Genomic DNA, 12,773 nt, shown 5'->3' with positions numbered 1-12,773 from the left:
GTCCTACACCCCCATCCCTTCCGATGGAGCCCCACCCAAGTCCAGAGTCCGGGCCGAACAAGGGTCCTCAAGTTTCACGGAATCCGGTTTCTGTTCCCAGCCATGCCCCCAGGCAACTCACAACCAAGCGGTGCCAGAGCCCCGCCCACCAGGGAGGAGGGGCCTCTTACCGTCCCGCCCTTCCAGGACGCTCCACCCATCCATTCGCCCCGCCCCCGGGGGAGCCCAGCCCCAGACCCAAGGGCCACCCTCTTGCCCCAGCCCCTCTGGCCCCCTCACCAGCTGCTCCCCAGACAGCACTTCCAGGAGCCGCGTGAGCACGAAGCCGTCCCGGAGGTCCGCATAGAGGTCCCCGATGTGGCTGCCAACGCGGGCGAGGTGCGAGTTCACCCACTTGGTGAACGTCTTCTTCTGCACGGCCTCCCGCTCATCTGAAGCACAGGTCCTAAAGAGCCCCGGCCCTACCCCGGGCGCTCCCCCTTCCAGCTCCACCCTAGCCCTCCACCGCCCACCAAACCCTGTTCAGGCCCAGCTCTTCGCAACCATTAGATCTTTACGCCAGTGGCTCCGCCTACCTGGGGCGCCATCCCCTCCTCTCCCCAGCCCACATGAGGACAGCCTCCCAGTCCTTTGAAGTTCTCCTGAGCTACCACTTCTGCAGGAAGCCTTCCCTGTTTCCTATGCTTCCTACCCTCGTCGGCTCTGTTCATTCTTCCAATAAATATGTGAGCGCCTACTGTGTGCCCTGCGCTGTTCTAGGCTCTGACTACAGGCAGAGCCCTTCCGTCAGAGTTCAGTTTTGCGGGGGCACAGATAGTACACTAGGGAGCCATGGAAGGTTAAGGAGGAGGAGGGCCAGGAGGAGAGTTCTGTTTCAGGAATATCTCCAGCTGCTGTGGGGAGGGTGGATCACCAGGCAAGAATGGCAGCTGGGAGCTCAGGGAGGAGACGGGGGAAGGGACCCAGGAGAGGGAGGGCGAGGCCGGATGAGGGCAGAGCCGTGGGCACGGGAGAAGCGAGCATATTGGAGAGTTATCTAGAGATGGAAAAGTACGACCTGGCAACTGGCAGGCTATGGGGAATGAAGAGGAAGGAATATGCTAGACTGGAGGCTCCCTGAGGGCAGGAACCTATCTCCTCCTCTGCAGCAGGTGGCCTGCCAGCCAGACGATGCCCAAGCCTAGGACGAGGAGTGGGCGCATGACCACCAATGGGAGAGGAAGAACGTGTGCAACTTCTGCCTGACTTGCTTACAAAGAAATTGTTTGGGACCTCTCTTACCATCTTTTCTTTTAAGTAACACCTTAAGTATGAGCTATAATTCACATACTATAAAATTCACCCTTTAAACATGTAAATTCAGTGTTTTTTAGTATATTCACAGAGTTGTGCAGCCACCACCACTAACTCATATCAGAAGATCTTCATCACCCCAAGAAGAAAGCCTGTGCCCAGCAGCCGTCACTCCCCATCCCCCCTTCTCCCAGCCCTACGCAACCACTGAAGTATTTTCTGTTGCTATGGATTGACCTATTCTGGACATTTCATGTAAATGGAATCATATAATATACGGCCGGCTGTGTGTCTGGCTTCTCTCACTCAGCATAATGTTTTCAAGGTTCACCCACGTTGTATCAGTACTTTATTCCTTTTTATGGCCAAATAATATTCCATTGCATGGCTATGCCACGTTTTACTTACCTATTCATCAACTGACCGACATTTGGGTTGTTTTCACTTTGGGGTGAATGATGCTGCTATGAACATTCAGGTACAAACATGTGTGGACACATGTTTTCAACTGTCTTGAGTATATAATAGACGTGGCAATGAAATGACTGGATTAATGGTAACCTTTGCTTAACCTTTTGAGGTACTGCTAGACTATTTTCCAAAGTGGCTGCAACATTTTACATTCCCACCAGCAATATACGAGAGATTCAATTTCCCCACATCCTCACCACCACTTGTTATTTTCCGGTGCTTTGATATCCTCGTGGGTGTGAGGTAGTATCTCACTGTGGGTTTTTTTTTTTTTTTTTTTTTGAGGAAGATTAGCCCTGAGCTAACATCTGCCAATCCTCCTCTTTTTTTTTTTTTGCTGAGGAAGACTGGCCCTGAGCTAACATCCGTGCCCATCTTCCTCTGCTTTATACGTGGGACGCCTGCCACAGCATGGCTTGCCAAGCGGTGCCATGTCCACACCCGGGATCTGAACCAGTGAACCCCGGGCCGCCGAAGGGAAACATGCGAACTTAACCGCTGCGCCACCCGGCTGGCCCCCCTCATTGTGGTTTTGATTTGCATTTCCCTAATGATTAATGACTGCGCATCTCGTCTCCTGCTTATCAGCCATTGATATTGTTTCTTTGGCGAAACATCTACGCAAATCCTTTGCCTATTTTTTTAATTGGGTTATTGGTCTTTTTATCATCTGTACTATCTTTGCAACTTCCTGGGAATCTATAATTAATTCGTAATTTAATGTTTTACCAAAAAAAGGAAATTGCTGCCTGGCCTTCCTCCCCCTTCCTCTGACTCCCACAGGCTTGAACACCAAGGTCCACGGAGAACAGGAGGAAGACGGAGCCTGGGGTCTGCCCGACTCCTTGGAGCGGAGTCTGCTGCCAACAAGGCTGCTCCTCTAGGGACTGTCCGGGAGAGAGAAGGAAGCTTCCAGCTCCTTTAAGCCACTGCACTGTTGGGTCTCTTCGTCACGGCGGCTTAGCCTGTACGGATACTGTCCGCATTTCATTATTAATAAATCAGTAGTCACACTTTTGAGTTTCCTATTAGTGCAGGAATCAAGATTTGAGTTGCCAGTCTATTTCCCTTATTAGCCATTTGAAATCTCCCAATAATTCCTTTTTTCAAAAATGTACATTTCAGGAACTGAAAGCCCAGAAATAAAACCACACATCTACAGACAACTAATCTTCAACAAAAGTGCCAAAAACATACAGTGGAGAAAAGATAATCTCTTCTATAAATGGTGTTGGGAAAACTGGACAGCCACATGCAAAAGAAGGAAGATAGACCACTATCTCACGCCATACACAAAAATAAACTCAAAATGGATCAAAGACTTGAAGATACGTCCTGAAACTATAAGACTGCTGGGAGATAATATCAGTAGTACACTCTTTGACATCGAACTAAATAGGATCTTTTCAAATACCATCTCCTCTCAGACAAGGGAAGCAAAAGGAAAAATAAACAAGTGAGACTTCATCAGACTGAAGAGCTTCTGCACGGCAAAAGAAACGGGGATCAAAACCAAAAGACAACCCACCAACTGGGAGAAAATATTTGCAAATCATATATCTGACAAGGGGTTAATCTCCATAATATACAAGGAACTCACACAACTGAGCAATAAGAAAGCAAACAACCTGGTCAAAAAGTGGGCAGAGGAGATGAACAGACATTTTTCCAAAGAAGATACAGATGGCCAATAGACACATGAAAAGATGTTCAACATCCCTAATCATCAGGGAAATGCAAATCAAACCTACACTAAGATACCACCTTACGCCTGTTAAAATGGCTATAATCACTAAGACTGAAAATAACAAATGTTGGAGAGGGTGTGGAGAGAAAGGAACCCTCATACGCTGCTGGTGGGAATGCAAACTGGTGCAGCCACTATGGAAAACAGTATGGAGATTCCTCAAAAAACTAAAACTAGAACTACCATAGGACCCAGCTATCCCACTACTGGGTATCTACCCAAACAATTTGAAATCAACAATCCAAAGTAACGTGTGCACCCCTATGTTCATTGCAGCACTATTCACAACAGCCAAGACATGGAAACAACCCAAGTGCCCATTGACTGATGACTGGATAAAGAAGATGTGGTGGATATATACAATGGAATACTACTCAGCCAGAAAAAAGACAAATTCACCCCATTTGAAATAACATGGAAGGACCTAGAGGGAATTATGCTAAGCGAAATAAGCCAGACTGAGAAAGACAAACACGAGACGATTTCACTCATATGTGGAATATAAACAAACACATGGACAAAGAAAACAGTTCAGTGATTACCAGAGGAAGGAGGGTAGGGGGTGGGCACGGGGTGAAGGGGAGCACTTATGTGGTGACAGACAAGAAATAACGTACAACTGAAACCTCACATTGATGTAAACTATTATGAACTCATTAAAAAAATTTACCTTTTGTAACATGATTAATATGGCATTTGACTCTACCCGTAGAAAATATACATTGCTAGAAAACATACACTGACCGACCTGTGTTTTTTTTTACTTCAAATTAGATCTTGAATGTTTACTTCTACTTTGGAAGTGAATGTGCAGAAACCAGTAGTAAATCCAAACGCCACACCTTGCTTGTTTATGCATGAGTTTGGCGCTGTTTGCATAGGATGGGGACCTGCAGGAACACAGGATCATCTTCCACACACAAGGAAGTGATGACAGAGAAGATGTGGAATTGGGGATCTGGTTATTCTGCCTTTCAGGGGCCAATGCCCAGGCCAAATAGCGGATTTGAGCCAATGCTGGAGGAAAATGGAATTTCGGCACCCCCCACAGGGGTGCCAGAATGAGTGCAGCAGGATTCAGTCCTACCTCTATGGATGACGGGCTGTGTCACTCTCAGAGGTCATCGCTCCTCTTTGGGCCTCCATTTCCCCACTTGCAAAATGAGGGGTTTGGACTAGATCGGGGTTTCTTCAGTGGGTTCTGGGGGACGCTGGGTGTTTGGGAACTCATGCTTGGAGGGCAGGGACCCATGAGAATATCTTTTATTTCGTAATTTCATTTCAATGACCCCCCAAAGAAAATTAATAGAAACACACCCCGGACTATCTGGATGGGAACTTCAAAAGGACTATGTCATGAGATCTCAGTTTTTGTGATTCTAATCCTGTTAGTATGGAGCTGGGGTCCAGACCTGAAATGCCCACACGGGCCAGGCAGGCTCTGAAATGCAAAAAACTAGGCCCTCCTAAGATGGGGCAGCGCCACACGTGCCCTGTGACTGGAGCCTTGCAGGAATGGAGGCCAGTGTTGCCATATCATGTGATGCTCCCTAAGGAGCCCAAGATCTGGATTTTTTTTTTTGGTGAGGAAGATTGGCCCTCAGCTAACATCTATGCCAATATTCTTCTACTTTATGTGGGATCCTGCCACAGCATGGGTTGATGAGGAGTGCTAGGTCCACCCCTGGGATCTGAACCTGCGAACCCTGGGCCGCTGAAAGAGGGAGCACAAACTTAACCACTACGCCACCGGGCTGGCCCCCCAAATCTGGATTTTTTAAAGACAAAATCGCCCTATTTTTAAAAGTTAGTAATTGATTCACATTTTTATAAAACACAGTGGGGGTGAAACCAACATGTCTCAGAGTACCACTTCTGCGGTAAGATGACACTGAATGTTTACGGTGTTGGTGAGTGTGTTCAGTTTGCCCCTCTGGTGCCGCCTCCCCTGCTCTAGGCCCAGGGAGGCTGGGCGGTGTGGGCCGTATGAACGGGCCCCTCAAAGGCCTCAGACTTTCGATTGAGTTTGGCTGGCAGGAGATGGGAGGAGAGAGGAAGGGCCGAGGAATGTATTCCCTCCCTGCCCGACCAACTCCTGGCAGCGCCTGCTTCCTCTCCCCTAGCTGCCTTCTCCCCACTCCCCGCCCTGCCCCAGTGTCTGGGGCCTCCACCTGGCAGGCTTCCAGACCTCTGCCCACACCTCTGTAAACAGTCCCATCATTAAACTTGCCTCCATTCTACCCCTTTGAGGGGGCCTATCTACTTCCTGCCAGGACTCTAGCCAGCACAGACACCTTTGGGCCATCAAGACTCCAAGCCACAAATAACAACTGTCCCACCTCTGCCATTGCGCTCCTATTGAGTTATTTGACCATTTACATATTCTTCTCCACTGTGGTAACTGCCAATCACAAGCGAAATACCTTTCCTTAGAATGAGACTTTCATTTAGTCCTATCTGTAATACACTGAGGCTGGCCTAGAGCAGAGGAACTACTCCTTTACCCATTACTGATCAAGGATAAAAGGATCGAGAGACAACGTGTAAATGATATTGTTGGCTATTGATCTGGGAAAAGTTAGGAGGCCAGAGAATACCAGGTATTGGTGGAAATGTGGGAATATCGTCACCCTCAGGCCAGCAGGTGGGAGTTACACACAGGGGCAGCCATTCTGAAAGCCAAGAGTCCAATTAAATTACTGCCTTCTCCCCCCGACCCAGCGATTCTCTCCCTATGTATATGCCCCCAAAACTCTGTCGCACTGGCTCCTGGGAGCACGCACAGGGATGTTCAATGCGGTGCCATCTGGGGGTGGGGGTGCGAGGGGGCAGTTTCAGGGTGGGAGGCAGCCTGGCTGTCCATCCCTGGGAAAGACGAGTGCATCCTTGAAATCCATCACACCCGGGGTTCCACGCACCAGTTGGAAGCAACACATTAGATGCACACAAAGCCACGTGGATGAGCGTTCAGGCAGAGTGCTATGTAAGAAAACAGTGCCTGAAACTCAATCTAGAGCATGGAAAAACTCACATCAGTTGGCAATGCCTGCGTGCACAAACCCGTACACATATGGCTCCCAGATTAATGGCAAAGTGCATGCAGTTCAGAGGAGAAAGGAGAATCTTTCCACTAAACGGAGCTGAGTCAACTGGATATCCATGTGGGGGAAGAAATGAACCTGGACACACACTGAACACAGTAACAAACATCACTTGGCTTATAAATCGAAATGCGAAGGGAATACAATAAAGCTTTTAGAAGAACATATCAAAGAATATCTCCATGATCTTAGAGTGGGCAAAGATTTCGTGAAGAAGACACAAAGCGTTATCCATACAGGAAATAATTATTAAATCATTATCCAATTAGACTACATTTAAATTAAGAAATCCTTAAGAGGACGAAAAGACAAGCCACATGGTGGGAGAAAATATTCACCACACATGTATCTGACAAAGGACTGGTCCCCAGAATATACAAGAACTACAAAACCATCGGGAAAAGGCAGGAAAATTAATAGGAACATGGGCAAAAGACGTGAATGGGCACTTCCCAGGAGGAGATCCAAATAGTCCACAAATATCTGCAAAGGTGTTTCGTCTCATTAGTTGTTATTCATCATCAGGAAAATGCTAATTAAAACCACGATAGAACGCACACTCTCCAGAATGGCTAAAATGAAGAAGACCGGCCATGCCAAGGGCTGGATGTCTAGCGACTGAATCACTCATGCACAGCTGGTGGGAATGTGAAATGAGGCAAACTGGAAGCTTCTACTAAAGTTAGATATACACCTCCACTGTGCCCTAACAATCTCACTCCCACGTGGGTAGAAGCCACCAGAAAGGAGTGCTTATGCCCAACGAAAACACGTACGAGAACGTTTATAGCAGGAATAGTTCGTAATAGTTTAGTTTGTAACAATAATTCCGAGTTTATAATAGTTTAGTTTGGGATAGCCCTGATTCAGCAGCAACCCAAATGCTCGTCGACAGGTGAACAGATGGGCTATTATAGTCACACCTGGAACAGCAAGAAGGAACAACCTACAAGCACAGGTAGACGCCGAGGAAGCTCATAAGCAAGTGCTGAGCGAATGAAGCCAGACACAGAAGGGGACACACGGCCCGATTCCATGCACACGACGTCAAACACCTGCAGAAGGAAGGTAGGCTGTCAGAAGTCAGGAGAGTGTTTCCTCCTGGATGTGGTGAGAGAGACAGGGCCCCAGGCGGCCTTCTCTGGGGCTCCCTTATTCTGTTTCCTGGCCTGGGTGCTGGTTATAAGAGGGTGCTCCTTTGTGGAAGTGCTGGACACTCCTGATTTATCTGCCTTTCTGTATGCATGCGATATTTTAATAAAGAGCGAAAATAGAGGTATACATGCACGCTAATTAGCAATGCACATTTTGCAAAGTCATCCACGTGCAAGCGAAAAGATTTGCATTAAAACTATCAGAATGGTTGCCTATAGGGGAGGCGGCATCGGTGTGAGATATGAGAATAAAAGAGAAAAAAGAGCAGATAAAGAGGAGAGGGCCTCATAGAAACCAGTGATAACAGTGAGCCACAAACTGTGGAAAGTGATTAAGGGGACCCTCTGAGCATGGGGTCCAGATAACTTTTTTTTTTATTGAAGTGTAAGTGACATAACATTATATTAGTTTCAGGTGTGCAATGTAGACAATTTTTTTAAAAGTCTTCATGCAAAAACGTGTTACGGAGGACTCTGCTCAAAGGTTTGGCCTTAGTTGGAATAGGGGAAAACTACAAGAAAAGTGGGCAAAGGGATGCAAAAGAAAATGCACCCCAGCGGTCTATGGCACATCAGCATTTTGAGCAGCAAAAGTTCCAGCAGCACAGCAGCATCCGGAAGTCACTGTTAAGCTGGATGCTACTGGCTTTGTGGTTTGGGTCTAGAGTCCCATATAATGCATTTTAGTTGCAGAGAAGGTAGACATAAGAGATATACACAGAGTTGTGTGCTTGTGTGCATTTAACAAAACTATAATTATAATAATTTAAGTAGGCACGAGGAGTATCCGAGAAATTTTTCTTTCTTAAAGGGGATCCCTACATTTCTCTGCACCAAAGATGCTGTCTGAGGTGTCCCGGGCGGTTGTTCTCTGAGTCAGTGGTTCTAAGAGTTGAAGAGTCCTTCATCTTCATGCTACCACATGCCCCCTCTGCTTAAAATTGTATGTCCTCCTCCAGGTACCTCCTCCTCCAGGAAGCCCTCTGACTCTCTAGACCGGATCAGGCCCCTCATCTGGGCTCCTACAGCCCCTGGGCTTCCCCATCACAGCCCTCTGCCTGTGCCTCCCCCATCCCAGCCCTGACCCCTCTGGGTCATCACCATCTGGCCAGATCTCACTCTCCCACTGGACTGGGAGCCCTGTGGAGACAGGACTGGGGCTGGCTCAGTCACCGTTATGTCCCTCACATTCTCCAGCACAGGCCAGGCCCAGAGCAGGCATCGAATAAATATTTGTGGATGAAATAATAAATTGTAGAATTCTAAGTTGATATGCTCCCACGTTTTTAAGGTTCCAAGAGTCTAAAAATACAATTTTAAGTTTCCATGAGTATATGTTTATATCACTCTAGGTTTCTAAATCTGAGGAAGCTGGCAATTCAAGGGCTGAATTTCGTTCCTACTTTGTGGCATACATAGATTTTTTAAATTGGGAAATTGCACATAAGCATCAGAGCTAGCAACTTTGGGCCCTCATTTCCCCGTGGCTAGAGCTGGCGACCAGGGTACTGTTCTCCAGCTGACCACAGCCCCCAGACCACTCACTCATTTACGTCACCTGCTTCCCCGGACGACCTGGAGTTTGACACCGCTGCCTGACATCTTGCAATTATAAAGTTCCCAAAATCTTAGTTTCGAAGACCCCCATGATTGTCAAATGCCAAGTTACTAAAATTCTGAGATTTTGAAGGAACTGATTCTGACTTTAGAATGTGAAGATTTCATGATTATAACAATCTATAGTTTATATTTATAACGCTCTATGTTTCTGAGATGTTCATATCCCAAGAGTCAAAGGTTCTAAGAGTCTAAAGTTTGTTTGGTTTTTTTTCCTGAGGAAGATTAGCCCTGAGCTAACATCTGCTACCAATCCTCCTCTTTTTTGCTGAGGAAGGCTGGCCCTGAGCTAACATCCATGCCCATCTTCCTCTACTTTATATGTGAGACGGCTGCCACAGCATGGCTTGCCAAGTGGTGCCATGTCCGCACCCAGGATCCGAACCGGCGAACCCCGGGCCGCCAAAGTGGAACGTGCGCACTTAACCGCTGTGCCACCAGGTAGGCCCCAGAGTCTAAAGTTTTAAAACCTCAAGGCTTACGATTATTTCAGGGACAAAGTGGGAGGGTTTGGCTATTCTATGTCAAAGTTCTCAAGATCCACATTTCTAATCTGAAATTCTAAAGGTTTAGGATTATAAAGCCCTAAGAAGTTACGTGTATTAGAGTTTAGGTTTCTAAGCATCTAAGATCCTAGGGGCAAATGATTAAAATTTCTAAGGTCTGCAATTATAAAGTTCTATGTTTCCAAGAATCTCCATTTTCTTTTTCTTTTTTAAAGATTTTATTTTTCCCTTTTCTCCCCAAAGCCCCCCGGTACATAGTTGTGTATTTTTAATTGTGGGTCCTTCTAGTTGTAGCATGTGGGATGCCGCCTCAGCATGGCCTGATGAGCGGTGCCGTGTCCGCACCCAGGATCTGAACCGGGGAAACCCTGGGCCGCCCAAGCGAAGTGCGCGAACTTAACCACTCAGCCACGGGCCGGCCCCAAGAATCTCCATTTCTAAAGTCTCAGGTTCGAAGGCTCTCTAATTGTGACATTCTGAGGTCCTAAGAGCCAGCGTTTCAGCATTTGGGGATCCTAAGGAAGCACGCTTACGCAGTCCCACGTTTCCGGGATTGTACGTTTCTAAGGTTCTGGGCTGATTGCCCCATACAGCAGCCGCAACCCACACATGGTTATTTACCTTTAAAGTAATTAAAACTAAATAAAATTAAAAATTCAGTCCCTCAAGGAGGGCTGGCCACATTTCAAGTGCTCGTAGCCACAAGCACTAGTGGTTAGCACATTGGACATCACTGATGGAGAACATTTTCCCATCATCGTGGAAAGTTCTATTGGACAGCGCTGGTCTAAAGATTCAACTTCTGAGGGTCCGTAACTCTCTTCCCATGCATCCTCCAGGCCACCAAGGTTCTCAGGTCCCCAGATGCCATCCCAGCTGCCCCTCCCTTCCCTCCATCCCCTCCTCCCACCCCAGGCGTCCTCCAGTACCTGCCAAGGCCTTGATGCGGGAGCACTCGAAGAGCGAGGCGGCTGCGGTGGAGGGGGCAGGCTGCTCCCGCTCCCAGCCCCGGTCTGGGCTCTCCCAGCGGGCTGCAGGGTTGTTGTTGTTAGCGGCCGGCAGGCCCTCCATGTTGTCCACTTCCCCCGGTACCTGCGCCATCGGGGAAGCTGAGGCCTGGGGACAGACAGAGGCAGGTTAGGGCTGGAAACAGGGCCTGAGCTCAGAGGTCCCAACAGCGACACGCTTGGAGTCCTGTCTCCTCTCTCGCCTCAGTCTCCCTGTCTTCAAAGTGGACACAATAATAATGACGATAATGTTCACTGTGACCTCTTCATACCTGGCTTAGTTAGTGCCCGGCACAGGGCAGGGGCTCAGCAAATTGTCAATGTTATTATTGTTAGAAGGATAACCTTGTTATCAATAGAATTCTGTAATGTAGTGATAATAACATTTATTCAGCACTTGCACTGTGCTCAGTACTTTATAGGTATTATCTGATTTAATTCCCACAAATTTAACTCCCTAAATATAGGCGATTATCAGGCCTATTTTACAGAGGAGAAAACTGAGGCACAGAGGGGTTAATTCACTTGCCCAAGGTCACACAGCTAGTGAGTAGCCAGGATTCAAAGACAGGCACTGTGATCAAATTAACCGCCCCAATTCTTCATCCTTAGAGCCACACCCTTTGCCATATAACTCGTCAGTGTTCTACTGTGGGGCTGGGAGGGCTGGAAGAGTTGGGTGGCAGACATGTCCCACCCCTTGACTCTAAGTTTGGCCACATGACTTACGTTGACCAACAGAACAAGCTGGAAGTGCTGTGAGTTCTGAGCCGGGGGCTCCAGAGACCTTGCATATTTCTACTTGTGCGTCACTGTAGCCACAAGAAGAACACGGCTAGGCTAGCCCAGGTCCAAGGCCCCAGTCGTGGCAGCCAAGGCCAGCCAGAGCCACCAAGAGTCAATAGCCCCCTCCCCACCCCAACATGCGAATAAGCCCAGATGAGCCCAGCTTGAGTCACTGACCTCAGACTCGATGCTAAATAAGTGCTTAGTGTTTTAAGACAGTGAGTTTGGGGGTGGTTTCTTATGCAGCATTATTGTGGCAATAGCTAACTGAGATATTGTCCAACTCCAGAGCTATGTTCTAGAACACTGCCAGATTGTAACTAGGAAGTTTAAGGGGGTGGGAGACATCAGATACATCTCCCCCACCCTCCGGAACCCCAGGCCTGATTCCAAGACTAAGAAGGAGAGAACTGGCAGGAGATCCGTGTCCCCCTTCTCAAAAGATTCACACAGTTGCCAACCCACGAGATTCTAAGAAGGCAGGATCTAGGTATTGGTCAGCGTAGCGGACATTGTCCTTTTTGGTGGACACTCCAAAATCCATTGATATTCTTCCCTTCCCCATAGAAAGCTGTAAGTGGGCATATGTCTACCTACCAGCTGTATGACCTTGACCAAGTCAGTTCCCCTCTCTGGGCCTCAGTTGGTACATCTGTAAAATGGTAATGATAATAGTACCCATTTCCTAGGGGTGTTTGAAGATGAAATGAATTAATAATGCAAGAAACATGGTATCTAGTAACACAGCAAGCCCTCAATACATGATCCTTGCTACTATTATTCATCCTCTTGTCACATTTCTTAGCAAATCTAAACGCCCGTGCTGGAGTCGGACAGAATTGAATTCAAGTCCCGCTTCCTTCTTGCTGTAGCTTTAATCCATATCTTTAACTTGGCCTCTCTGTGCCTCAGTTTCCCTCCCAGTTAAATGGTGAGCACCACTGTTTCCTCAATGGAGGACACTTGGGGATGGGGAGGCGCTTAGCACTTGGTGAGCTCCGGGTCAGGTCGGCCACGAACAGCCCTGGCCATTACGTGATTGAACGGAGAGGGAGGGGAGAAGGCGGCCGCGGTGGAGGTGGACAGGGGCG

General features: G+C 47.8%; 1 protein-coding gene across 1 annotated transcript in view; it reads right to left on the bottom strand.

The window, feature by feature from the left end:
- The window catches only part of SPTBN4 (spectrin beta, non-erythrocytic 4), a 72,437-nt gene that overhangs the window by 59,183 nt on the left and 481 nt on the right, over nucleotides 1-12,773 (bottom strand). The window contains exons 2-3 of the mRNA XM_023649766.2: nucleotides 10,819-11,005; nucleotides 280-431 (exon numbers count right to left, since the gene is read on the bottom strand). Coding sequence (XP_023505534.2) covers nucleotides 280-431; nucleotides 10,819-10,990 — 324 coding nt within the window. The 5' untranslated portion in view covers nucleotides 10,991-11,005. The remainder of the gene's footprint in view (nucleotides 1-279; nucleotides 432-10,818; nucleotides 11,006-12,773) is intronic.

This window comes from Equus caballus, chromosome 10, assembly GCF_041296265.1.
Source record: "Equus caballus isolate H_3958 breed thoroughbred chromosome 10, TB-T2T, whole genome shotgun sequence".
In the NCBI taxonomy this organism is placed as follows: Eukaryota; Metazoa; Chordata; class Mammalia; order Perissodactyla; family Equidae; genus Equus; species Equus caballus.
The sequence above is the reverse complement of the archived record's forward strand: the minus strand, read 5'-3'. Positions and strand labels throughout refer to the sequence as shown.